The following is a 27,894-nucleotide window of genomic DNA, read 5'->3' on the forward strand; positions in this document are numbered from 1 at the left end:
GCTACCCGTCTCGAGTAATTTTATTTGATTGTGTCTGCATACAGAATTATGTTGTTAAAAAATTCATAAATATAATGTCAGTTTTCTACAAAATGATTTGGAGGTCGCAGGATTTTTAGAATGATTATCTGTTTAAGGAGGTAAATCACATAAAAAACTATAGAGTATTTTTTTCTTTCCCTTGACCTCAAGTTTTTAGAAGGATTTGGTTCTTTCCCGGCGAATGCTGTTGATGAAATCTTCTCGGGAAATCGGCCGGGTGATGATGGCCATTGCTGCCAACGTTTCGATGGCCATCATCACCCGGCTGATTTCCCGAGAAGATTTCATCAACTCAAGTTTTTACATTGATTAAAGTTTGGAGAGTAGATCTTTAAGAAATAACTGCAAAATATTTGGACAAAGTTCCTTAAAAGCCTACACTCCAACGCATTAATGAACGTGTAAAACTATATTTAGAATGAAGAAGATATTTGTCAGGAAAGGAAATCGAAAGAAACACCAGCGTGAATTTGGTATGATGGCCATCCTTGGCAATTTTTGACTTTATTCACAAACGAAATGCTCGAGGTTTCTTAAGAAGTCGTACATATCTTGTTGCATTGAGAGTTAATGTTTTTATCACAATGGGGGCTGGTGTCGACGCACTCATGTGACGATCTTCCATCGAAATCCTCGGATGACTATTGCATCACTACGCTGTCCAAGGTCTGGCCGACCATACATGATACACAATGCAGATTCATCTTCCGAGAACTGCCGGAGATTATTCCGCTCTCAAGCAGCAACTGGGGAGGTGTTTGGTCGAATATTGTGTTTGGTGATAGTTTGGTGTTTAGACGACTGGAGCCACTGGGATGGCGTCACCGACGGGCTGGAATCCCCTCTCGTCGGCTACGTATCGGATGGTGACGGTCTTGCCTTCGGGCGAGGTGTAAGTGTAAGAGCCTTCCTTGACGAGGACGAGGTCAGATCCGTCGCTGTTGGGCGTCAGTTTTCCTTGCTCGGTGACGGTGGTGCCATCTCCGGTGATGTATCTGTACGAAAGAAGAATGAACTAATTTCAGAACAAATTTTTATCAGCAGCAGCAGCATCAGTGAAGAGAGAAGAAAAGAAGACCAAGAAGATGGAGAAGAAGAAGTCGGCTATATTTTTAGATAGATTGAAACGGCGTTTCAGTGAATTGAAGAAGGTAGCGCTGGAAGGAAAGGGAGGCTCCCAGATCACATATTTAGTACTTCATGGAAACCTACCTCAATCGGTAGAATACTGTAATAATAATTTTTATTTTACGCATAATGCCACGCGCTTGTTGGGGCTCAGAAGACTGAAGCATATTTTTATGCTTTTTTGTTTTCTTGTTTTTTTAAACATATAGGGCGAAGAATAATTTTGACTCGATTTAAAAAAAGAGACAAAAAAGAAGTGGAGATATAGCTTTGCTTTTAAGTTATCATAGCCTGAATGCGTCAATAAATCTCTAAGCCTTCCGATGTTACTCATCAATAACTTCCTATGTCGCCTAATCTCGGCCCATTTATTTATTTTTACGATGATTACCAGATCAAAATAAGGTATATAGGGTGGAAAAACTTTGTCACGAAATTTTAACCCTGGATAGCTGATGCTAGCAGTAACAAAAATCACCAATGATGTTTAGATCGAAAACCCACCACTTTTAAACTACAGAATCTTTGAGTCAAGCGTTCCGATTGGCCGCGAGTGTGCCCTGTTACCAGATGTTATAAAAAAATTATGTCTTTGAACACTCTTCCTTCCTTTGTCTATGTGCTAGCGTGAAATTCTATGACTTCAGGTGGAAGTAATAGGTAGACAAGATTGAATAAGTTAAGCGATGTCGGGCAGTGGTGCGATAAACGAATTGGGCTCCCTGTCGAGGTGGAAGTAGCTTATATAGGCAAGGAAAACTCCAAAGTCAAAGTACTTGGCCATCAGGGTTTGGGATCTGTCATAGGGGTAACAACACTATATTAGATAACAAACTTGTTAAATATATATACGTGATTATGCACTGAATAGGACTTGATGTTATAATGCGCCGAACGAATGGATTGGTTAAAGTAGAGGCCTGCTTGAGAGGACGGAAAATCAGGAGATGGAGCCAAGATAGGGTCGAATGGAAGCAGATCATTGTCGCTTAGACCAGAGCAGTACATGGGCTGTCGCGTCAAGAATGTTGATGACGATTCTAGGGCTCATATCTATAAAATATTGTGCAGCTCGCTTCAATCGGCGTGTTGTGGGAGTGTAAGGATACCATGCGTTGATAAAAAAAAGAAAAAAAACGCATTCCGCAGTTTATCTAAATAGAAAAAAGGTGGAAAAATTTATTTTTCCATTATTATTACGTATGTACTTAATGAAAATGTTGATTTCTCTGAAATTTTTCGCATGCATATACGAATTTAAAGTCATTACTTATGAATTTGCAATAACGAAATTATTATGAAAATTTTTGTTTAAAACTTTTTTTTCGAGAATCCAATCGGATTTTAGGGTTACTTTTGCACTTGTTAGTAAAAATTATGTACCCAAAAAGTATTTTTTAATCTAGCATCAATCAAATGAATATAATTGTTCGTTTTTGGGGAAAAAAGTGGATGAATTGTGAACGAGCCATTAACATTTTCTGCCGTCTGAATAAATAAATGCGTAAATGCTTGGATCTATTCTAAACCAAAGCAATCTTATTTATTAATCATTTTCATATAAAGTGACCAATGATGAAAAAAGTTATATCTATTATGGGATGAAAAAATAGACAAGACTTTTAATATTACCCCGTTATCATGACGCTCGTTTTCCTTTGCGAAATAGACTTAAATGTAGAGGGTACTTGGAAAGCTTTTCTTTCATATAAATTCAAGTATCAAAAGTTAATCCCCAAGTAAAATAAAAAAAAAGAAGGTAGCGAACCGAGATGGTAATGCGCGAACGTCATTTAGGCGACAGAGAGCATACCATGCAAACAATCTGATTTATTCGCTATTGATCGCGAGTTAATAATAAAAATATGTAAGATGTCTAAAGGGAACCTTTAAAGAAAACTGTTGTTATTATATTTATTCATTTTTCACATAAATAATCTTCATATTAAAATCGCCGCCTCGGTGGTGGCGGGGTAAAGTCCTCGCCTGCCAAACAAGAGGTCGCGGTTCGAGTCCCGCCTGGGTAAGTTTCCCCTATTAAGGGCATGGTTGATTGTTGCGTGCAATTGTTGAATTTGTTGAGCATTCCGATATAAAATGGCCAATATAGCTTTATTCGGTAGTTTGGGAATAAAATAAATAACATAAAAAGTATATTTCGTACAGTAATTGTAGTATTTTAGTCTTAATCCCAAATTTGAGAGTTCCGTTTGTTTGCCAGACCCTTGTGCCCTCCCAAGAAAAAAATCCTGGATCCGCCCTTGATTGTGAGTGCTTTTTTGATTTAGCTTACCTGAGGGAGAATTGGCCGTGGTCGTCACGGGCTTCGTCCCTCTGGAGAACCGGGATGACTCCATGGGTGGCGAACTGGGGCATGGAAGAGACAGCTACGATGGCCACGGCCACGAAAACAATGATAGTCATCTGAAAGGAGAAAATGCGACGTGAAGGACGTCATTCATTACGAATGGCAAAAGCCATAAAGCACAACTTGGTTCTCTCCAATATTAAGTCACAATGTGTACGTTAACTTCAAAAATGCTGCATTACACAAGTAATTTCGTACACAATCACCCGAACGGGTGCCCCGACAAATTGCTTTGCCACTGTAGACATTGAGGTTTACCCGGCGTATAGTTTGAAGAAATAATTCTCGTGTTTCCCACCGGATGTGGTTTTGGATAATATATCCCAACGTTTCGAAGGCTGAGTCTGCCATTGTCTTCAGGGGTTGAATTTGGCTGCTAAATCTACCCCTGAAGACGATGACAGACTCATCCTTCTAAACGTCTGCACCTATTACCCCAAAACAACAAGGGTGGTACCCAAGAATTATTCCTTCATATTTTATCATTGAATTCGTAACTCAGCTAAAACTAAATAAAATATCTAAGAGTTGGATGGGAGTTCATTAATATTGATTGGAGAGGTAGGTAAAACAAATCCTCGGGTTGATGATCATTAAAAATGATGGTGGTTAAAACTACTGCCTTTGTAAAGAGTGGAGGTACTCGAGTCTTTGATCTCGCTAATTATCCAATGGGTTACAATGACATTAACTGGAAATTAAAGGGTATTTATTACTGTGTATCACTCAATGCCTTTCAAACAAGTTACTTTGTGAGTAGTCACGTCCACGGGTTCGTATTCATACCAAGGTAATGAAAGTGTTTTTTTTACTTATCCGGAAGTCTAATTCGGTTATCCCGATCGAATTTACTATCGATATTTCCGGTAAGGTGTGCTATTAGTTGAACCACCAAGCCACCGTTCTCCAAGGTGAATTTTAGATTGGGTTTTCCAAAACGAAGTGTTGATATCTCAAGTCCACATTGTGATTCAGGAGACGTAAGTCGTGCTCATCGAGCCACTATAGCAGAGAAAAACCCTGGCCTGTGTCTCCTTTTCCGTATCTATCTCCACCAATGATTTCACCGGTTTATTTTAAGGGACGACTGGTTTTAACGCAGCGGCGTCCTGATGACGTTACTGCGTTGAAACTAGTCGTTCCGTAAAATAAATTAGTGGAATACAGCAAAGTGTTTCATTTCATTTACATTAAATTTAACTTCCAAAAAGTTGAGCCTGATATGATGGAAGTAATAAAGAAACAAAACTACGTTTAAATCCGATGATTAGTTTTTAACTGTGATACTTGTTTCCTTGCATAAGAGTCATCCTCAGGTATCCCACCTTTTGCGTTGAAACTAATTATAAAATTGTACAAAAATAATTTTCATCGGATTCTAAAATGTACCTAATCTTGCAACTTCGCCCTGTTAACCTTGAAATGGTTGAGTACTCACGGAGTTCATGTTGCTGGTGGTTTTTGCCTGCTACCCTGATCCTCCTCCGAAAATGTCCAGTGGTCGAGTGATGACCGTGTGACACTTCGCCCTCCTTTTATACGAATCGCACCGCGTTTCCGCCTCTCATTTCCCATTCGCAAGAATCGGTATTCCCTCCTCCCCTGTGGGCCAACCTACCCCATCCCCCTGCAGCCTCCGCCCTGATGATCACGGTTGCGAAAACGTGCGTGCTGACTTATGCAAGGTGAAATTCTCCCCAAAGCCACGAAAGAAGGTCCCAAGGAAGGAACAAAGCACGCAGAAGGCGGTGAGGGAAGAAACTTTGCGATGTCAGAGGCTAACGAACTTAAAAATGATGAGTGTGAACGTGGAATTAGACATAGGCTTAGAAATTAAATTTCGCTTTTTAATAATTATTTGCGTGATAGGGTATTAATTACGTGAGGTGTTTGAGGGGGATGCAGGTCAAGCCAATTATCACCCAATCTGAAATGGGGGAGAGGGGCAAGTATCACGTATTTATTTTTCCTCAAGAAACAGTGTAAAATGTGATTCTGGAATGCGATGTTAGCATTATTAATAAGGTTCTATTAAATTCACTATTCAATAAGGACTACTTCCTTTCATTCTATATAAAAATCAAATTCTCTTCCTTCCTCCTTCTCGTTTACCCAACATTTTACCCTCTAACACTGATGTGCTTACAAAGAGGAGTGATTCTATCTCTATCTTCAGCGTTCCCTCCCGCTAAGTACTCGCTCCATCCATACCTTCTATCTCCTCCCTATATCACCTAGAAGTTCTCTCTCCTTACCCACCATGTTCGGCACTTCGTCGTTCCTTCTCTTCTCCGTCCACTTTAATATCTCTATTCTTCTCCACACCCGCATCTCGAACGCCTCCAGTCTTCTCACGTCCTCCTTCCTAAGTGTCCACGTTTCCGCACCATAAAGAGCTACACTTCAGAGCAGTCTTCACTTTGGTCTTCACTAACCTTTTCTTTAAAATCTTACATGACGGAACGGCTAATACTTCGAGAAAAAAGATCAGTCGAGTGGAAGTGATGCCTCATCTTAACCCACCCTTTACATTTTGTTTCATTCCCCGCGGAAACGTTTTACTGATAATGGGGAAATAATTTAATTGTTAGTCATAAACTTGGAGGATGTTGGTATCCTTGTGGGTAGAGTGCTACTGAATACTGTGCTGCTTCTGAAGGAAAGGACATCGGGTATAAATGCCGAGTGAAGCCTTCGAGCTCCCCGAAACTTTCAAAAAAATTTCAATAGTGTCGTTACTAAAATGTTTAACGGTAATATTCGAATGCGCCGCAGGAAATTATTTTTTTAATTAAATCAAATTAACTGTTCATCTACATCTACATACTATCCCGCAAGCCGCCTAAAAAGTCGTGTGGCAGGGGGTGTTAGGATGCCAACCGTATATATATATATATATATATATATATATACACAGGAAAATGATATATTTTAACGAAATTACGCCTAGAATTTATTTACATCTTTTATCGTGTGGGGAGAAAGCGAACTATCACACCTATCCGTTTGACAAATTTTCTCTCTTAATTTATCGTTTCTGTCCGACGTGGATATGAAATGGGGTTCTAATATGATTTTGCCTGTGTCTCTCATAAAGATATGTATTTTCAATTGTTCAAGCAATCTAAACCTTGTGCCCAGCCTCCGAGCCTGTTGCTGCCCCCAATCTAATTCATTTAACATGTGTTTAACGTTTTCTGTATACTCGTATCAGTTTTTGAGTTATCCCTAAGCTTTCCCTTGTATTTCACTTAGCTCACGGATTAAGTCTTTCTGCACCGTAAGACTTTATGTACTTCTTGCATAAATGCGCGTTATAGCTAATTTTCTACCATGCAATCAAGGAGAAAAAAGCAGTGATTTAGGAATCCTTTTCCTCTATATTTTCAGAAGATTAGTTTGTATTATTTGGTATTTAAATATGATTATCAATTTGATTTCATTAAGGCAGTTTTTGCGTCAAGATGCCAATCACCTGATTGTCTTCCAGTAATTTTGTTCACTCGCAAGCAGGAACTTACTTTTTTAAAGTTTTGAACCTTAGAACCGCATAAAGTGTTTGGAATTATTTAAAGATATCTAATTTGTATCTATGGTTAAAAAGTCCGTTGGAATTCTCAAGAGTACTAGCACTTATGAATACCATATGATTATTATTAACCAAATGAAATAAGCTCTTACAATTATTTATTTAGCGATTAAAAAATTTACTTTGGTTCTTTAACAAGTCATCAGTAATTTGGCTTGGAGTAAAAAAATGGTATTTCATTTAGAGCTTGTATGGTTTGAGAGTTAAGGTTAGATATGAATTTCATGCATTTAAATGTCTCTAGATTTAGAAATCGTAGAATTTAGCTTTTTATCTCGTGATTCTGTATTGATGTATGTGTGAATTTACTGCATTGCAGATAGCAAGCCTTCATTTTCATCAAGTGCATCATCAAGACGATATTCGGAGAAAGAGAGTATTTTAGTCTTTGGCCTTTCCCATTCTGTAAGTTTCAAATTTGTATCTTTTTACTCTACCTAGAATTACAGGCTAACGTATAAGACTCAAGACCAAAAATCTCAATAATGTCTTTCAGAACCTATTCACGCTAGTTTTTATATTCAGATAGAAAACACAGCATGCTCTTCTTAACGAGCGGTGGAAATAATGATTCTCATGGTCTGCAGAATATATCCCACGTTAAATATTTCAGAAAGCATTATCTATAATTGAAAATAGTAGCATTAGAACTCACATAGCTCTTCACCACTACTCATTGCTTTTTTTAAATTTATTTACTAAGGGATAGACATTGATCAATCGCTTGCATATCCATTTCATCCAAATTCAAACACTAAACGAAGTGGTGCTTGTTGTTTCTTTTAACTAGGGTAGATGAGATTCCAAGCTTGTATTGTGGAGCCACCAAGAGAGTACCTCTAGGGTAATAAGTGGCTTTGTTTATTCTTATGAGTATATACTAATGTTCGAAACCTTATTATCTTAGGTGATAACAAATTTTTTAATCGCTTCTTAATATCAAACCCCATAAATATATCTTTTGTTGAAAGAGTACCTTCTATCTCATAAGTTTCTTTTCTTCTTTTAGTTAATGGGCCCTTTGAGGAGATATTAGTAAGGATTTATATCCCTAGCACGTAAAAATATTTTCCAGTGAATTATCTAAGTTTACGGAAATCAATAACATATGTTACTGTGTTAAGTTCAAAGGATTTAAATGATTCTGGTTATTTTTTTCTACTGAATGTAAGCAGCTTGCGCTTGTCGTGGAGAAATTTGCGAGAACAGGTGAGTAAATCAAAATTTGATGGCACTTTTCCAAAACCACTTTAATTTCATGTAATTACCGTCTACATATAATACAGATACATCTATAGGCAATACAAATACAAATTTGAAGTTTGTGCAAAATGTATTGAGACGGATCGTGAAGTGGAACTAATGTATTCATGATAAATTGCCAGTAACTTACTGAATTTACTCCAATAAATTCCTTCGCATTAAACCAAGAAAAAATTCTGTAAATGAGAGAACATGACCCAACTGGGGCAGCAAGTTGACTTTTCTCCTGTTAAGTGGGACAAAAATCCGATAAATATACACGCATCGGTTGTATTATCCCAGCATTCACGTGTAATTGTATGTATTTTTTCAATGAAAACACTGTAAAACAATTGCGTATTTTCTCCTCCAGGGATCTGATCCTGAGAGTGTATCTTCTTTCATTGTCGTACGCATACCTTACTCACAAACACACTATTCCATACGTGAAGACGCGTGTGCCCTCTGCAGCGTTTGTCAGTAAGCAATAATTCTTGTCTTCAGTGTGATGACAACATTTCGAGAGTAATTTATTCACCTTCATCAGTTTACTCCTTTTTTTACAGATTAACTCAGCTAATTACGGAATCTTAATGAATTTGAATCATCAAATAGTCTGTGTTGCATTCACGTTTGCATGTCGCCCAGAATTCCTCAGATTATTTGGGCCAAGAGTGCCTATCCGAGTATATATCCGAGTTCTCCGCAATGTAATCTGTAAGCACCGCGATTTTCTAAATTATCAATACATATTTATGGCAATTTCACTCTTTGGTTCTTCCAATGCCAAAAACAACGTTGCTGAACTTTTAAGGTCGTAGTAGCAGGGTGTCAATCCAACTATCTTTAATCTAGAAGCTTTTAAAACGAAACGGTAACATTGAAGTCAATAAAATGCTGGCATTGTATTGATGTGGAAAATTATTATTTCCTACACAGCTATCTATATAGGGGGCACAACACAATTTTAAAAATTTATTAATAATAAATTATAATAGGAGTTCAAAATACACTCAGGATTTCAGAAAAAAGTTTATAATTTTAGTATATTTTCTCAATTATACTTATTATTTCATCAGTGCAATATTCCGGAAACTTAATGAATTTGAATCATCAAATAGTCTGTGTTGCATTCACGTTAGCATGTCCCCGTGTATTCCTCGGATTATTGGTGCAAAGAGTACCTATCCGAGTTCTCCGGAAATCAATCTGTAAGCACCTTGATTTTCTTCATTATCAATATATATTGATGGCAATTTCACGCTTTGTATCTTCCAACGCCAAAAACAACGTTGCTGAACTTTTAAGGTCGTAGTGGAAGGGCGTGAAAATATATATCATCCTCGCCCAAAGCACACAATTTGCACATCGCGCTAGACACCGGAATTCGCGCCCGCGGCATCTACGGCGCCCGTCGGCTCAAACTTGCGGGAAGTGATGTTTTCCTCGGAATCAGACTACTCACCATTGACGATCCGTGACGCAATTTCGGGTCTTGAGCCGTTATTTTCCTTCGGTTCAGGAATGAGAATTTCTCTTTGTTGCTTTCAACTTATTAGCCCCCGGAATTATTCTTCTGCTTAGGAGGCGGTTGAGTGAAATTTACAATTTGGTTTAATTAATATTTTGATAATTTCCTCTAATCCGTAGAGCTATAATTAGCACAAACCCGATTGAGAGATAGCACTACTGTGTTACAATCAAAATGAAATAAGGTGTTTCCTATCAACACTTATTTACCTTGCTCACCTTAGTACTGTAGATTTGTACGCCAATGCGGGCCGTTTTCAATACTTTTAATTCATTTCTTAACAATTAGCCTCTGATGCGATGTGCAAACTGAACAGATGTACGGTACCATTTTTAATAATGAATTTTCATTTTTTTCATTTTTTCACTTTGAAGTTTTGATTTAGAGGTTTACTACTTTGTTAAAAAATGGAAAATTATGATTTTAGAAAATACGGATGGCGTAGTCTTACGCCCGTAGCAAAATTGAAGGACTTCGCGTGGTGTAATATTACGCCTATAGTACGCAAAGTGTTAATTATGACGCGGTTGTGTAATATAATAAAATATGGTATGATATAATATAATGCATAAAAATTCCGAATGTTTTCGTGTTTATCCTCCCCGTAGAGGTAGGTAAATACCTTTTGGTTCTTTCCCGGCGTAACTGCTTTAAAATTTGGTTCAAATGGACGCCCTGACGCTAATACGACCTTAGAAGTTCAGCAAGTGTTTCTGGCATTGGGAGATCCAAAACGTCATGACTGCCATTAACAGATACTGATAATAAACACGATCAAAGTCGTTTGCTTACACAGTAGATTCTGAAGAACTAGGACACATCGGGACAGGCAAACTTTGTCCCAATTATTCGAGAACTTTTCTTGAGAAAATCAAATAATTTAACCATGAGGCTGCACCACAAAGTTAGATTGCAAAAACTGAATTTTTAACCTTCAAACGTTTGAATTATAAAGTTACCGGTTTAAAACCCTTCGATTAGGGCATTTACCTACTGACTAAAATAAAAGATAAGTCTAAACACGTCTCTATAGCATTTATATTGGTTTAAATATTCAATATGACTGTTGTTGACTTTTTTAGCCTTCAAAGAAGGACCATCATATCTTACCTTGGAGAAATTCCGCTAAAAGGCATGTTTCTCTATCTACAAAAGGAAAGTAATTCTATTACAAATAGATATCCACTGTTGTTGATTTTGGAGGAAAATTACGCAGAAGCAAACATTTTTTTATAATCTATTATTTAAACTGGAGTCGTAGAGATTGTTCTTGTAACGTCGCGCCTTGTCTATTTCCATTTTCATTCCCTTGTTTAAATTTATTTATGTTCGTTTCCTTTTTCGAGTTCTTAACTGTATTAATTTATATGTTACTGTATATTTTGCTAGGTTGATGTTTTGGATTGTTTGCTTAAAAGAACGCTGCTATGTGTTTTTGATAAAAACAAGGGAGCTGCTAAAAAGAATGTTTTTAAGAAAGAAGACGTATTATACAGAGGGGTATTGCCAAATTGAGATCAAGGTAGCCTATATTATTTTAAGGATCCTAACATCACATTCCTCGCTTCGTGAACCTGTTCTTATAACTTACGCTAGAAATGGATTAAAGAGAGCTTAATTTTGTGCACACTGAACGAGAACTAAGCCCGAAAGATAAAATTCCGATCGGTGGGAGTGAGGGCGGGTGGCTTCTAAATTCCATATTCCTTCCTATATTCATATGCTGTACAGTGCACTTCGAAACAAAGTGTAAAAAATTATTAAAATGGTATTTTCCGAGAAAAGAGCCTGAAAGATTACAGCGACATTCAGCCATGATAGGAAATCAATTAAACGAATCTCAATTGCCATGTGAATTCGTTGTTGCCTGGGGACAGACCTACTAACGCGGCAATGTATAATGAAAATCATTTAATTTAAAAATCGGACAGATTTAGCTCCTTATGACGCTATCGGAAGATTTCATTTAGATTATAAATATGTATAATCTATCTTTAATCTGTTGGAAACTTGCGATTCGCTTCTCTTTCACGTGTGACGATATTTTCATCGATTGTTCCATTTTTGAGCTGTTTATGTATACATTGCTATTTATAGGTCGTGTTGGGCATTAATATTCCGGATACTGTGCCGAATCAATGGAAAACTATGCTATTTCAATGGGAAGAATCGACAAAGCATGTAACCGCGATTTATATTTTTTCAGTAATTGATACAATGTTAAATTAGGATTTTACATATATTTGGTTGCTGAGGATATTATTCGAGGAATCGAATTTCTTTAATCGAATGTTTCAATTTCCAATTATTTCCTCATAATTAAATTCATGTATCAAATTTCTACGAGGCTTAAAATTTTAATTAAATTTGACGTTTGTTCACTTGAATAATGATATGAGGAATATGGAAGTGGAATACTATGGGAAGGAAAATAGTTTGTTGTAAAAATCAAAGGTTAAGTTTGCCATGAAAACGATTGGATTTACAGGGATTCGAACCCGAATCTCCGGAATTATTCAAAATAAGTATTTTATGTAACTTTAAATCCTATTGCATTATCTTGCGAAACTTTTATTTCCGAAACCATTGCTCGTGTATGGCCATCCCTCTTGGTTCAAGTTGAAAGCCACAATCTTCAGCAAATGATTTCTGAACTGTATTTATTGTAGGGTACTTCGACCACAGGGCTTTGTATTTAAAAGCACAATATTTTTATTCAGATTCTTGGCAGTGGATTATATTATTTTTTCAATGAAAGTCGTAAAAAAGTAAAGAAAACAATCGTAGAAGGAAATGTGGACAGAAAGAAGGGCAAAGGACATTCCCAAATTCGTCACAATACATTAGACAGGCTATTAAGGATGTAGAAGAGGAGAAATTCGTCACCATGAAAAATTTTATAAATAGGAGAGTGAAATGTTGTCAGAGGGGAGATTCGCCAAATCAATCTTAAAATTTATATTGACTTATGATGAATTATGAGAGTGGTAAATCACAAATTTTTTTAAAGTTTATAAAGCAGCACAATCGTGCCACCCAAAAATTTTATTGCATTTTTACATAAATTTTACACACGTTTAACAGTCAACCTTCCAGAATTATCACAAGTTCACTTCTCCGGGTACAAGCATTCACTTCAAGCGAGTGCTACTTGTCCTCACGAGGCACTTGACCAATTGGCCAATGGAGAGAGAGAGAGAGCGCAGTAGCGGCGATTGTTGGTTGTCTAGGCGACGGGGGCAACGGGCAGGTGGTCACCGATTGGCTGGAATCCGTTCTCATCGGCGAGGTACTTGAGGTTGATGGTCCTGCCTTCGGGGGTCTTGTACTGGTAGGAGCCCTCCTTGACGAGCACGTAGCCCTTGCCGTCAGCGGTTGGGACCAGCTTGCCAACCTCGGTGACGGTGGTGCCATCTCCAGTTATGTAACTGAAAGAAAAGGAAATTGTTGCTATGAAAGCAAAAATATTTTATGGTGCGTAATGGGCTATTCCATCAATTTTTACCTGTTTAAATCTGTCACTTTTGTTTCAATTGAAAAGTCACAATTTTCAACAATGCATTACTTTACTGAGTATTATGTCAGTAAACTTCCACCACAACCTTATAAATCAGCTTCATATGTATTTTTAGACTCTTGGTAGCAAATTCTTTCGTATAAATTGCTGTGTACATTTCCCTAACATTTCACATCCATGTCAGCAGGCATACATTTATCTATTTATTTAAACTGAATGCTGAATATTTGGTTGAATCTTATCCCATTTGCAGTCATCACGATATAAGAATAGATCCCAAAACTTAATAATCTCTTGCCAAAATCTTAAAATGCATTTATTGTGAATTCGCATAATACTCTCAAATGGTTTTCAGCTCAACCGGGTGTGTTAAGTGACGAGGTGAAATTTTCGCAATTAGAGTCCGAATGTGCGACACCTTTTTTCGCGTTCAAGGACAGGCTGGTCCTCGTGCAAAGCGTGCATACCGAAGTCACGCGCACTTGTGTAATTGCGAAATAAATAATGGGCCTCCCACAGCTTTGTGACATTATTCTCCGAAGCGACGAATGTCTCGTACAACCGCCCCGAGGTGTGAAACTCACCGTGCCGCCGGTGGCGGCGCTCGCGTATGCGTCGTCGTTGTCACTCACTGGCAGTTGAGGAATTGACCATTAAAATTACTGGCTAAAAATAAAACTCGCTATTTAATTTCATCCTTATTTTAAGAAACTCTGACTTCCATGTTTCATATTAAGCTTTTAATGTTGGCAAGTTTACTTTTTTGAAGTATAATTCGTAAAATAATGAAAATGAAGTTACAAAAGTGACAAAAAATCTGCTTTCTGTCCATTCATTTTGTTAAAATTATGTATCAGACGTGAAACTAACATGTGAATGATGATGGAACAACCTTTTTTGCACGAGTTTCTGAAAGGATTTTACACTTCTTCCGGTCAGAATTTAATGATTTTCCCCCGTAGAATTTTCACGCCATAAGCGCTTTTGAAGGTAACACTCTAAAAATTTACTGTTGACTAGTTTTCGTTTATTTCCGTTAGAAAAAATAATATTAAGCACAGTGATTGATTTTAATAAGTGAACTTGACTGGAATATTATTATTTTTAATGCATTTTGTTAATCGTGTCGGAGATTTACTTTGAAGTTGGCACTTCACTTAATGATTTCTCTTCAAACTTTTTTCCAGTTTCTTCCGTCAACTTTTGGCAATTTAGGGATAACCTAGCCGACTTTGGAAAAGTTATTGTTCTTGCTAAATGATTGGAAATTATGACGTTTTGAGGCTCTTTCTTTTACCAAAAAAGTTTAAAAAGCGTGGAACTGAGGTTGATGACCGTAAAGGCTTTAGGAAATGCTCCAAGGTTAGAAAGACCCGGAACACATGGCAACTATGACCGAGGAAAAACCTACCCAGAAATAAATGGGGAAGTAACTTGACCTATTCAGAAAGGTGGCTTTTAAGTTCAATTAGTTTCCTATTAGTTTCTAGGTGGAGCGGTCAAAAACGCCTAGAGAAACTCTATATTAGCGCAGGATTAGCATATTCTTAGGTAATTTGGTACTCGGGTAATTTAAAATACAGTGCTACCTTGGTCTTCAGCCTTAGAAAGAATTCGAAAGAATGTTAGCATCCGGTATCAATTTGAGAACGGTTGATGGCAATTTGGCTAAATTCATCGGGGAATTTTGTTAATTGGCAGTCCATTTTAATTGATGATATTGATCCGTTTTCGTAATCAATTAAAAATATATATCTTGTATGATGTTGGACACGTTATGGTGGAAGTTCTTAATATTATTAAAATAAGACATTGCAATATTTCAACTGAGTTTTATTATTGCATATTACGCGTTTCGTCGGTACAAACAACATTATAACACCAACAACAGCATTACAACACTTGGTAATGTTGTTTGTAACGACGAAACTGGTTGTGTAGTAATAAAACTCAGTGGAAATATTGCAATGTCTAATTTTAATAATAATGAAAAAATATACTTGCTAAATGCTGAGGTTCTGGCTACTATAATCGGTTAGTTGTTTTGTTAATGTCTCATTTGAAATTGTAATTAGTTTATTTGATTAAATTTTATTTATTATACGGGCACTTTAAAATGACCGTCTTGTTCAATGTGTACCATTTCACTTAAAATAAAATAAATCTTAATATTCTAACAGTGTTGGTTACTGCCGAATCTCTCATCACTCAGGGCATGGGTGCAGTATCATTTTTCCCTGTTATTACACATATTTCGTTTCGGTGATTGGCTTTTGCTAAGTTCATTTCCTTTACTGGCATTCCACTCACCGGAGGGAGAATTGTCCAGCGTCGTCTCTGACGTCATCCATCTGCACGATGGGGATGAAGGGGCGGGTGGGGGTGAAGCGAGTGCCAGTGGTGAATTGTGGGAGGGCGCTGACGGCAGCGATCGCCACGGCGAGGAAAACAACTACGGTCATCTGAGAACAGAGAAAGATGAATTATTAGAAACACGTCTTGGTAAAAATAAATGACCCGATAACTTTGCCCATTCCGCACACTCTATTTGTCACACCTGGACCGGTTTTATCACTTCCATGCCATTTTCTAGAAGAATTTTTACCTTGAAATGTCACGGGAGTGTTGAAACCAATGGAGATGTACCAAATTAGTAATGGAATTAAACAAATATCTAAATAATTATATGGCCTTGTGTAAAATGACTTTACAATGTTAATTCACAAAAAATTATCATTCACCTCATTGAGTCATTAGAATGAAAGAATAAAATTACTTATTCGCCATTTTTTATTATAATTGTAATAATCATCATTAATAGCCATTCATTTTTTGAGGGAACTGATTAGAAAAATCAAGAAATTGGAACTAATACAGTTAAGTAATTAAATATAAGTTAATACAATATTCTCAATTTAAAAATCTGAATACTATTCGCGAAATCATGTAACAGAATTCATCTGCACACAATTTTCTGGAACTGAACGATGGAATTAACTCTTATATATTTTGACCCACAATGCTAAAACTACCAGTCACGTATATGAACTACTGTAAATCAATGCATTTTGAAAGTAGGTACTCACTGAGTTCATCTTGGGATGCTTTGGTTGAGTGTTGTCCTCTGTGGGATTGGAGCAAGTGTCTTGTGACTAACTTGGTGGCTGACTGATGCTGCTAGTGTCGCGGCTCTCATCTTTTATACGTCCACTCAGGACCACCCCCGTCTCCTCGAGCAGATCTGACGGCGATGAGGCACTAGGCCAGCACGGCGCTAAACCCCTTCCCATCCGGGTCAAGAGTCGCCGAAAATTGTTTTCCGTTCATTACGCGCATTCCATCCTCGAGCACTTGCGCTCTGTTGACGAAATTTTAGTGCTAAAAAGTTTCCTAAGAGGTTCCCGGTAGAGCGTTCGAAAACACCACTGGAAGAAGATCCACATTAGCGTCGGATTAGCACACTCTTAAGTAATTTGTGCCCGCGGTGATTAGGGCGCTTCCTGGGTCGTCAACTCTTGGGAGGAATTCGAAAGAATGCAAGCATCCAAAGTCAATTTTGTAACGGTCGATGCTAATTTTGCGAATTGGCCAGAGCCATGAGGGACTATTGTTAGTTGGCAATGCCTTTTAATTGTACACTTACCTTGTTAATTACAACATGAATTTATCTATAAAAATTAAGGATGGTCGGATCGGTTACCTCGTATCCAAATATCCGCGGATATTGCCCTTCATCGGAGACATCGGACCCAAACTCGCGGAAGACATCGGATCTGGATCCGAAATTTTAAATAATAGCTTCAGTGAATGCAATAAGGGTGGAAAGAGTTCCGATTATATCTTCGAATGCGCTTCTTGTCTTTCTCATGAACCGTTGTGTTTGAAAGCTCTCGCAGTAGGAGAATTTCAGCCGTGGAGAATAAAAAAAGCAAAATACGGCTGGCACAAAGTGCGACTCTTCCCAAGAGATTGAACAATCATTGGGGGAATGTCAGCCTTAGGGATTTGAAAATGCATTTGGATCCGAAAATATGCGATCCGAAAGATCCGGCTCCGAAAATCAAGGATCCGAACTGAATCCGGATCCGAAAAAAATCCTGGATCCCTAATAAAAATGAATTCCCGGATATTTACATGAAAGTAAATCGTTATACGGCGAATTTGGTGGAAAATGTATGCACCGGAGAGGATATTTTACGTCATTTAACTCTTATTTCTTTTGCATAAGATTTTCAGTCAGTAATGTGAACATACGGCCATGAAAGTCATTATGTCTCGTAAATCGCAGAGGAATGGTGAAAGATGAATGTGTTACAATCTTATCACTTAATGATTACTATGTATTTACATTCTCACATACTTCTTATTTAGACTAGGTTTAGTTTCATACTTAGAAACCTTTCTTTTCTGTGAAGAAACTTATAGAGTTCGTTATAAATGGTATTTTTATAAGAATTCTCTCATTTCACACGCTACATTCATTGCTCAAAGGTTTTATTTTGACTTAACCTGGGAATGAAAAACGCGTAATTTTGATGAATGATTGATCTTGGAAATTGAATTATTCGAATTTTTTTAAAAATAATGTGCCTAGTTTAATACTTATCCCATCGAAAGTAGTTTCGAAAACCACTGTGTTCCAAAACGCTGTTATTTTTACTGTGAAATGTAGGGTCGATACAAATGTTTAAGTCTTTTTATCTCACAGCGTAATATTCTGAATTGCCTAACGAATTTCCTATTTTCAATTTTTTAATTATTTTGTCAACATTTTCAAATTGTAGTACCTCTACCTAAGTGCAAAAAGCTAAAAATATATGCCATCAAGTCGTCGAGACTTGCTAATATTATGATTTCTTATTTAAAGCATTTGGTTGGTTGCTGCAATTAATACTTAATTAAAACCACCGCCAATATGCAATTTAATTTTGAGCATGCATAATTTTTTGAGTTTTATTATTTATTTAAATAAAATTTTACCTTACATAGGTTTAGTGGTGACAATGAAAGGTCGGTATATCACTTACGCCATTAGCAAGTAAAATAGACTTGAGATATCCCTATAGTTCTCATGTCGGGTAAATGTTTTTTTCAACGAATTGTAGGTTTACATATTCAAATATAGGTTCTGTTTAAGTCCTTCAGATTTACTCGAGAACTGTTTAATTTACCCTAAAGCCTTGATATACTAAAGTGAAGTTTTAATTCAATCTTGCAGGTTCGAAAAATTTCAAATCATGTATTGTTTGTAAGATTTTATAAAATTCTAATACGTCTTGGGTGGAGGTAAATTCAGCCATTAGCATTAAGTTCAGTGAAATAGCCTTATGAATTCACCAATGCATAATTTTTACATTTTATGCTGAATAATCGTCATATTATATTTTTAATTAAACAGTAACAATCCTTTCATTCAACAGTAATATCCTTAGTATAAGCGCCCATTGCTACCGTATTATCGGTTATTATTTAATTATCCATTGCAATTGAATTAGGCGATTAGTATCTTTACTCAAATAATTTTTTTCCTAGGATACTTTCCCTTTAATGTGTGCGTCTATTTCATGGCATTATCTGATAAAAAATCATGTGTCTATTATTGCCCTTTCAGAATTATTATATTGGAAAAGGATTTCTGTTAGACAAAGTAGCAAAAATTATTGTATGCATCTTAATCATCTCATTTGTTAGCACATAAATATTTCTTTCTTCACTGCGCTGACAACTTTACATCTAAACATATTCTACACTTATGTCCTTTTCTTATTGTTTTGTCAATGTCCTTCATAGCCGTGCTCTCATGAATCTTTTTTCTGCAATGGAATGAAATCCAGTTGAATTTAGGGGGAACGAATCTAACTCACTGCACAATTGTTTGCATAATCTTTTGCTTTCGTTTAATTATTTTTTTAATAATTAACAATTGCTTTGGTTTAATTGGGATGAAGTATGCGACGGAAACGATAATTTTTTTAAACACAGGCCTATATTTTTCCCATTAAAGTCGGAATCACCTACGGAATCAGTGAAAATGGAAATAAGGTATGTTTGGTTGGGCTAACCTGAAGGTGACACGGCTGAGATGACTGGAATTTACTCTAAGTTTTATTTATAAAATGATTACCCGGAAATTTACATCGAAGTAAACCATGTTGCGGAAAATTTCGTGAAAAATGTATTTTCAAACGAGAACACATTTCTTCCTTTCAGTTTTATTTCCTTAGTCCTACAAGGTTTTTAGTCTGTGATGTGAACGTGGGTGCTCGAAAGTCATAAGACCTCATAAATCATTGAGTAGCGGGAAAAGATAATATGAATGCGCTAAAATGACTTTATGTCTAGGATATTATGAATTTTCTGGTATGTTATTTACAAATACATGCATTCGTATGCATGTATTTGTATGTTATTTACGTGAGAATTTATTCTTTTTATATTCATTCAACTTGAATTTTCACAAAGTTGAAACCAAATCTATGGTTTTAATGTTATTTTTTATTATGCTAGTTAATTTATCCAATTTTAACTCATTGCCTGCAACTTCTACTGCTACTTGAACATATGCTAAGAAATAAATATTTTAGCTTGAAGGGAATATCATACTAAATCATAATGAAGCATACGGCGATGAGCCTTATTATTGTGGAATAGGTGAGATGATCATGAATCCACATGATGTATAGTGTATGTTTTCCACTCCGCCAGTGTGTTCCTTCAGTTTTGGGAAAGCCCCCTCGTTATATTGTTTTGCCTGCTTCCTCATGTGTTATTCTAAAATTTGCAGACGCCGGATAGCTTTACCTGGAAACTAGGACAACGTGGAATTAGAAGCTTTATATTTTCAGAGTGGTCGTATGAACGCTGCACGTAGATAATTATGCATTAAGTATGTTTGATAGTGTTAAATGGGTTTCGAACATAATTAGCCATAATCTTTTGTTATTGGGCACGTTGATTGTGATAAGGTGCTATAGAAAATAAAGTTACGCTCAACTTTAAATTTTGGGGCATCTACTCCCGGCCCAGCTTTTTGGTCCGTCATGAAATTAATAGCGAAGCAGAATTTATGGTTTAGGGCATAAAAAGCAGAACTTAGGTCAATGTATTAATATCACTTTCTTATTAGCGCTAATTTACTTTAAGACTTGGATCCTTCGTGTACAATTTACTTCATTATATATATTTAATTGGCTTTCAGAAGGGTATCAACTACTCTGTACGTTAAACTGAAAATTTGTTTGATAAGGACAAACTTTAGGTAAAAAATGAACAATATTTTTAAAAACATACCTTCAGTTCTTGTAACTTTTGTTTGCATTGAACTTGGTCTTCTTTGATGATGTCTCTCTCAGTAAAATTGGAATAAAAACAGGATATATTTACCGCATAAAATGTCTCTCACATTTAAAAAGCTGAAGTTTCAAAGTATCAAGAAGTCTTAGTATCTCGTGTGAGAATGTCTCATAATAATTTGGCCTGGAGAATTCCTTTGCCTTCATAGTTGCTGGATAGTTGCTTTGCCATAACAAGCCAGTTGCTTCCTTTTGCTCAGGCTACAGTAGTCTAAGTTGTGGAGTCAATTTACTGCACTGTTCAAACATATGATATAAGAAAGTGTATTTCTGTAACATTTTGAAGCCGGGAAGAGTACGAGATACGCAGAAATAAAATGGAATCCGGAGGGAATGATGTTCTAACTGACCGAATAGAATATAGATTTACCTGATAAACGAAATACTCTATATGAGGGGAAGTTGGAATGTCCTAATCATGCATTTAATGGCTGCATTATCTTCAGCTCATTTCGATTTAAAGCACTGTGACACTACGGGACTATATTGTAAAACACTCACTAAATTTACCATCGTATCTCATTCTTTTATATCTTCTTAAAATAAGATCTGGCAATTAAATATCATCTAATACTTTCCCGGCGAATGATTACCGTGACGTTTTACTCAGAATTTCCTCCAGGCTTTGTGTCGCACCAGATGCATCAACAGATGCTTCAACAGATGCATCGCACATCGTCATCATGTCGAACGAATGAGTTTGAGTGAATGAAAAAGAAAAATACACGAGCCAAAACTATTGAGGCCGGTTCATAAATTAGAATACTCGGTTCATAGAGAATACTCGAAGTAAAATTGAGTGAATTGTAAACCAATGCCAAAAACAAAAACAAAGGAGCAATTAGTTTCGTGGCGGAAGATCAACCACCCAACAATTTTTTTGTGACCCAATGACATCAGTGATAAATATAGCTGATATAATTACACGACATAAATGAGTGATGTGGGATTTTTTTATATATCCAAATTTATTTAAGGCATTAGAGTAATTTGTGTATACATTTCCGAGGCTATAAGTGTTGCATTTTTGGAGATATTTTTCATCCACTCAAACTTATTCATTAATCCTGATGACAATGGGCCAGTCGTCCGTTGAAAATTTGATTATAAACAACGTATTAAGCCAATGAGAATTCTGAGAAGACTCATTGAAAATAATCTGATGCAGTTTAATTTTTTCTATGTAAATTGATTATCCCTCCGGGTTCCTAATTATTTCTGCGTATCTCTTACTCTTCACGGCTTAAAAATGTAACATAAATACACTTTCTTATATCATATGCTTTGAACAGTACAATAAAGTGACTCCACAACTTACACTAAAGTAGCCTGAGTAAAAGGAAGCAATATTCATCGAGCCCAAATTACTATGAGACAATCTCACACGAGATACTAAGACTTCTTGATACTTTGAAACTTCAGCTTTTTAAATGCGAGATACATTTGATGTGGTAAATATATCCTGTTTTTCTTCCAACAATAGTACTGAGGAAAACATAATCAAAGGAGAAAAAATTCAATGCAATCAAAAGTGACAAAAAATGGAGGTATATTTTAAAAAATATTGTTGATTTTGTACCTAAAGTTCACCCTTATCAAAAAAATTTTCAGTTTAACGCACAGAGTAGTTGATACCCTTCTCAAAGCCAATTGAATATATATAATGATGCAAATTATACACGAAGGATCCAAGTTTATATGAAATTTATATTGTAATGTAATTAATATATATAAAATATATAATATATAATAATAATAAAATAATAACAAAGGACTTGTGAAATGACTACCTGCCATGGTAAAATTCATTTTTACATTTTAAAATCTAGAGAAGTCTACGATCTTATGCTATATTTCTCGTCTAATATCATCTGTATTTACGGTATTAATATCATCGGTACTTAAGGTATTTATTAACTCTAAATATGAGAATAGGCATTATTGACAAGTATCTATTTGAGCTGAATATAATTTGGATAAATATTTGAGAGTGGAGAAATAATACTCAAATGTTTTCGACTTTATCAAAGTATTTTTCATATGATGCCCATTCATTGACAACAGAGTTGATTGCAGTTATGCTCTACTTAGACACATATTATTTTAGTAGTATGCTTTTATGCTATATTTGTCGTCTAATATCATCTGTCTTTACGGTATTAATATCATTGGTCCTTAAGGTTTTAATTAATTTGGGAAATGGGAATTTAAAAATGGGAATAGGTATTAAACAAATATCTATTTGAGCTGAATGTAAATTGGATAAATATTTGAGAATGGAGGAATATTACTGAATCGTTTTCAACTTTATCAATTTATTTTTCATATAAATGCCCATTCATTGACAACAGAGTTCATTGCAGCTATGCTCTACTTTGACAAATGTTATTTCAGTAGTACTTTGAAGCGGACATCTCAGGCGTCAAGGATCCTCGTAGCCTCGATCAATCACGGCTGCATCCTCTTAGAAGGAGTACGAGTATGGATTGTAGTCGGGTGCCCTGGGGAGGTGAGCTCCGCTCGGCCTGTATCCGTTCTCGTCGGCAACGTAGTCCACTTTGTAGAACTGCCCTTCGGGGCTCGTGAAAGAATAAGAGCCTTCCTTCACGTACGCCACGTTCCCGGCGCCGGACCTCGTGATTCCTGGAACGTTCTTGATGCGGCCAGTCTCATAAACAGATGTGCCGTCTCCCGTGAGGTAGCTGCAATTCGTAAGTGATAAAGATTAGCGTGCAGGTCCGTGTGATTAAATGCAATTCATTATTATTATTTGGTTTTTATATGTAGTAAAATTTTAAAATTGAATGGCTATCTATTTGATTATATGTTACAAATGACATTTTTTTAACTCTTATTTTAAACTATTATTTAGATATATAATTATCAAATGTACTATTTATTTAAACAATTATCCTTGTATCCTGATTTTATGACTGTTTATTTGATTTTATGTTACAAATCGCTTTATTTTACACTTATGTTAAAGCATTATTTGAATTTGTAACTACCAAATGTATTATTTATTTAAACAATTTCCATTGTATCCTTGTAATAAACCATACATTATTATTAAAAATATTATTATTACTATCATAGCAAAAATTGTTACTAGTCCACCATAAATTCTGGTGTCAACGTAAAATCAGAAAGTATATAAAGACAAAAATATAAAATAGAAAGTACCAGCTTGTCGATATGTATCATTACGTACAAAAATATACAAAAACCGAAATACAAAAAAACAAAATACTAAGTACAAAAAAACCTTTTTTAAAAAGCCCTCAAAATGGATTTTTACGCAATTCATAACACACAAGAAGTGTACGAAGACCAAAGCAAAAAACATGAAACACCAAATTCAAAAAATAAGCGTATGGAAAAGCACTCAGAATTCAATTTTGTTTAAATGCCTTAAGATATTTAATGATGAGTTAGAAATTTATCAGCATGTTCTCCATTTTTAAACCACGAGAAGCTTTATTCAAATATCAGTGGATCGACCCCACAAAAACGTAAACCTGCAGATGTATGATCTTAGGTTTCCCCGGCGTATCAGCTGCAGAAAAGTTTCTAGGGTTTTCCACCGGGTGATGCCTTCCATGTGTCCCGACGTTTAGAGCAGAGACTTGCTGCTCATCCTGCCTATGAACAGCAAGTCTCTGCTCTAAACGTCGGGACACATGGAAAGCATCACTCGCTGGAAAACCCAAGAAACTTTTCTGCAGTAAACCTGTAGAGATCACGGAAAATGAAATAATATAAATCTTCAAGACGATGTAACTATAATATGAAACCCTGGCCGTGCTTTTTAAAATATATATGAGAACCCAACATATTTTATTCTTTTATTTTCCAGCATGAATAGGTTTCACACATTTGAGCCTGAAATCATCAGTAATACAGCAAATATCATTTTTACTGGGCATTGTATACAAGTACTAGGTCTTGTATACAAGTGCCTATATTTGATTCACCAAGCTCAAGTACTTACGGAATTTCTCTTCAATTTATTTCCAATCTTACATATCTAGAATATACACTTTAATACGTTTCATGTGAATTGTAATTTGCATTGAAAAACACTTGTGAAATGACTGCTCCTTAAGATAAAATGCGTTTTTACAATTTAAATTATAGGGAAGTCTATGCTTGTATGCTATATTTTTCGTTTAAGATAGTATTTTTTTATCAGGTAAACGAATATCTTATTAATTCTAAAGGTAAGGGTTGATGTTATTGAGAAAAATTTGGTGTAGTGTTGCGGTTAGGCATGAATATAAGAAGGTTGTAGTTCGACGAAGCCGACTTAATATTTATTTTCTCTCTTAATATTTTTGAAGATACTGCATAACATCCCATGTAATTTTATAAAACTATCCGGCAGAATATCCTCAGGCGTTAAGAGACCGGTTTGTACCCTTTTACCGGCCGTATTTTGACTTTTTTGTGATTTATTTCTCGTTCAAAACGAATTCTAATTTCTTAACATTGTATGGGAATTCAAAGCAGATTCTAGTTAAAACTTACTTATACCTAAAATGAAAATGTTTTACGAAGAAGAATGAACCGAAGAAAATTTTCAAATACAATATACAGACAAATTTGGATGAGGGCGTTCTCTTCATTCCTGAAAAATTCTATTCAATTTTTAAAACTTTGAATAATACGCCTCGTAATGAGTTAGAACGAGTACATGGGTCCCGAAAAAAATAACGATCAAGGGAGCGTGATCAGTACTCTCTTAAAGCACCATGTACATGGCTAATTATCCGTGGGTAAACCACCCTTACGTTAAAATGTTATGGGACAACTATTTTCACAGTGCATTGTTTACTCGTTTTGAGATTATTTATATTTAAAGCTTACTTTGACTGGACGTGTTTCTGACAGCTGATGCCCCTCAATAATTTTGCTGCAAATATATGCTGGCCAATTTAACTATTTCTTATATCGTGATTCAATGGTAGAAATTTCATTAGAATAATTATTTCAATTAACGTGCCTTGTTATTTTAATTGAATCGCTCAAATTTTCCTTGATTTTTAATTTAGCAATTTTTATTAACAATGTTAACCAACTTTTCCCGATAAAGACTACCAAATTTCTAGTCTAGGATAATCTGTTTATATGAAGTAAATGAATTTCATTCTAATGACATCGTACAAGAATAGTGGTTCAGAAAAATAGAATTCAATAATGCAGAAAACATATTTTCACTGGCAGTAAATAGTGTGACTAATTATAATTTATAAAATTCATATTGTAGTACTAGTTGGGAAGTGATTGAAAATCGAATGAATTTGCTAATAGTAATAATAGTGATAAATAGCTAAATTAGTCTTTGCAGTTTAATTTCCCCGTTAGTTGTTAAATATACTGAATTTAGTTATCAATTTTGTAGTTTCTTACTTTAAAGAATGCCCATCGTCAGTCCTCGAGTTGTCGAATCGCAGTATTGGCACGCTCCTGTAGACGAATGCAGCATTGGCACACGCAAACACACCAATTAGAACAAAGCACGTCGACTGTAAAGAGATGAAAAATAATCCAATTTGTTCATTAGTTTCCGGTAAGAATCCCAAAATTGAGAGTGAATAACATGCTAAATTTTAACAGCTCAGAGTCTCACCATTAGTTTTAGTACCGACTTTATGAGCAACCAATTGCATAAAAGCGGGTAAAATAGGCTATCGTATTAGTTGAAATATAAAGCATTTTCCGGATCAGAGATCATAATCACATGTCCTATTGCCTAATACTTTTTCAAAATAACTGCGAAAGGCGAAATGTTATAAGTTATCTCGGTTCGAACGAGAGCACTGCTCTCTGGAATCGTATTCATAGGCATTATCTCCGTTGTGAAAGGCAAGCACGAAGATTTATCTCTGCGTTTTAAGTGAAATGAAGAAAAAATTTCAACGTAATGTAATTTTTAAACGCAGTGCACGTACTGGAGTGTTTGCGATGCCTCTCATAAGCTGAGCTTTTTAGTGCACTCTCCAACTTTACTCACCGTATTCATGGTGCTGTTGAAGATCTTTCCGCAAGGCTTTGTGTGAGCACGGATTAACTCACTGAACGTGGGGAACTGAGTGAACACGAGAGGAACTGCACATCTTTTATATGAAACGCTCTTTCATTAGTTCTTCGATATCCGAACCACTTCAAGGCATGGCTGTTATTCCGATAGGAGCGTCATTATAAAGCGTTTTATTATTTTCATTACGGCGATTTCCCAATCCTCATTCAACAGTATTCACTTGCCAGAGGGCCACATCCGAGATTATAACGGGAATAAATTGATTTTTTATCTCTCTCACTGTAAGTATCGCTATCATTAAGCCGAATTCTATCTTAGCACGCCAGGGGGCCTAATCTCAAATTATTCTAGCTCCTGACTGTATTAATCTTAACGATTCAACACCTGAACGAGCGACTAGTCGAAATATTTAGGGGGAAATGGAATTTTAAAGTTCTATTATGTAAGGAGATGATGACATAGTCATGAACGAAATATTTCCTTCAGCGTTAACAGAAAATGATTACTTTTTTGTGCAAAGAAAATGGTAGTGAATGTATCAAATGAAATTTCTGCTTGTTGGTTGCGCACTGGATGTGAGTGATGAACAATTTTCAAGTGCATCCTTGGTGAATGTACATATCCTTCTGATAGAAATAGTCCGACGCATTTATTAAGAAAGTTCGAAGCTGAACGGTGAGACTGATTAAGGTAGATGATATGCATGTAAGAAGAATAATGCATGCCTTTAAATATAATGATGGTGATACAATATTTAGATTGCCTAATGCGAAAATTCTGGAATGAACTTATTTTGTTTTCATTTTCTGCTTTCCGCATAAAATTAAAATTTGAAGATAGGCTCAAAATGATATAAAAGTACCCCGCATAATATTTTTTTAAATTCCAATTTTCAGTGTTCATGAAAGTATTATTTACATCGCTGAAAATGCGTAAATAAGAAGAGTTTTCATCAGCCACTTCTACTATCCGTACCTAATTTCTCTTATATCGGCCCTATGCTTTTTACTGAATAGTTAGACTTCAACCTTGAGCGTAATACTTAAAGTATCGTTGCTGTATAACCTTAGTTTATTTGTCATTGA

At 35.8% G+C, this 27,894-nt stretch overlaps 3 protein-coding genes across 3 annotated transcripts; all 3 read right to left on the reverse strand.

Moving 5' to 3' along the window:
- Window positions 1-511: 511 nt before the first annotated feature.
- LOC124161024 (endocuticle structural glycoprotein ABD-5-like) lies at window positions 512-5,054 on the reverse strand. Its single transcript, XM_046537162.1, has 3 exons — window positions 4,977-5,054; window positions 3,464-3,594; window positions 512-1,037 (listed from the first exon to the last, which is right to left on the reverse strand). The coding sequence occupies exons 1-3, from the start codon at window positions 4,983-4,985 to the stop codon at window positions 836-838; spliced, it is 342 nt and encodes a 113-aa protein (XP_046393118.1). The 5' UTR covers window positions 4,986-5,054; the 3' UTR covers window positions 512-835.
- A 7,853-nt stretch (window positions 5,055-12,907) lies between these two features.
- LOC124161212 (pupal cuticle protein 20-like) lies at window positions 12,908-16,594 on the reverse strand. Its single transcript, XM_046537476.1, has 3 exons — window positions 16,504-16,594; window positions 15,728-15,879; window positions 12,908-13,328 (listed from the first exon to the last, which is right to left on the reverse strand). Exons 1-3 carry the CDS (start codon window positions 16,510-16,512, stop codon window positions 13,127-13,129), a joined length of 363 nt encoding a protein of 120 aa, XP_046393432.1. The 5' UTR covers window positions 16,513-16,594; the 3' UTR covers window positions 12,908-13,126.
- Window positions 16,595-23,075: 6,481 nt separating this feature from the next.
- On the reverse strand, window positions 23,076-26,791 carry LOC124160479 (larval cuticle protein 65Ag1-like). Its single transcript, XM_046536331.1, has 3 exons — window positions 26,783-26,791; window positions 26,179-26,294; window positions 23,076-23,471 (listed from the first exon to the last, which is right to left on the reverse strand). The coding sequence occupies exons 1-3, from the start codon at window positions 26,789-26,791 to the stop codon at window positions 23,234-23,236; spliced, it is 363 nt and encodes a 120-aa protein (XP_046392287.1). The 3' UTR covers window positions 23,076-23,233.
- Between the last annotated feature and the right edge of the window lie 1,103 nt (window positions 26,792-27,894).

This window comes from Ischnura elegans, chromosome 6 (assembly GCF_921293095.1).
Source record: "Ischnura elegans chromosome 6, ioIscEleg1.1, whole genome shotgun sequence".
Taxonomy (NCBI): Eukaryota; Metazoa; Arthropoda; class Insecta; order Odonata; family Coenagrionidae; genus Ischnura; species Ischnura elegans.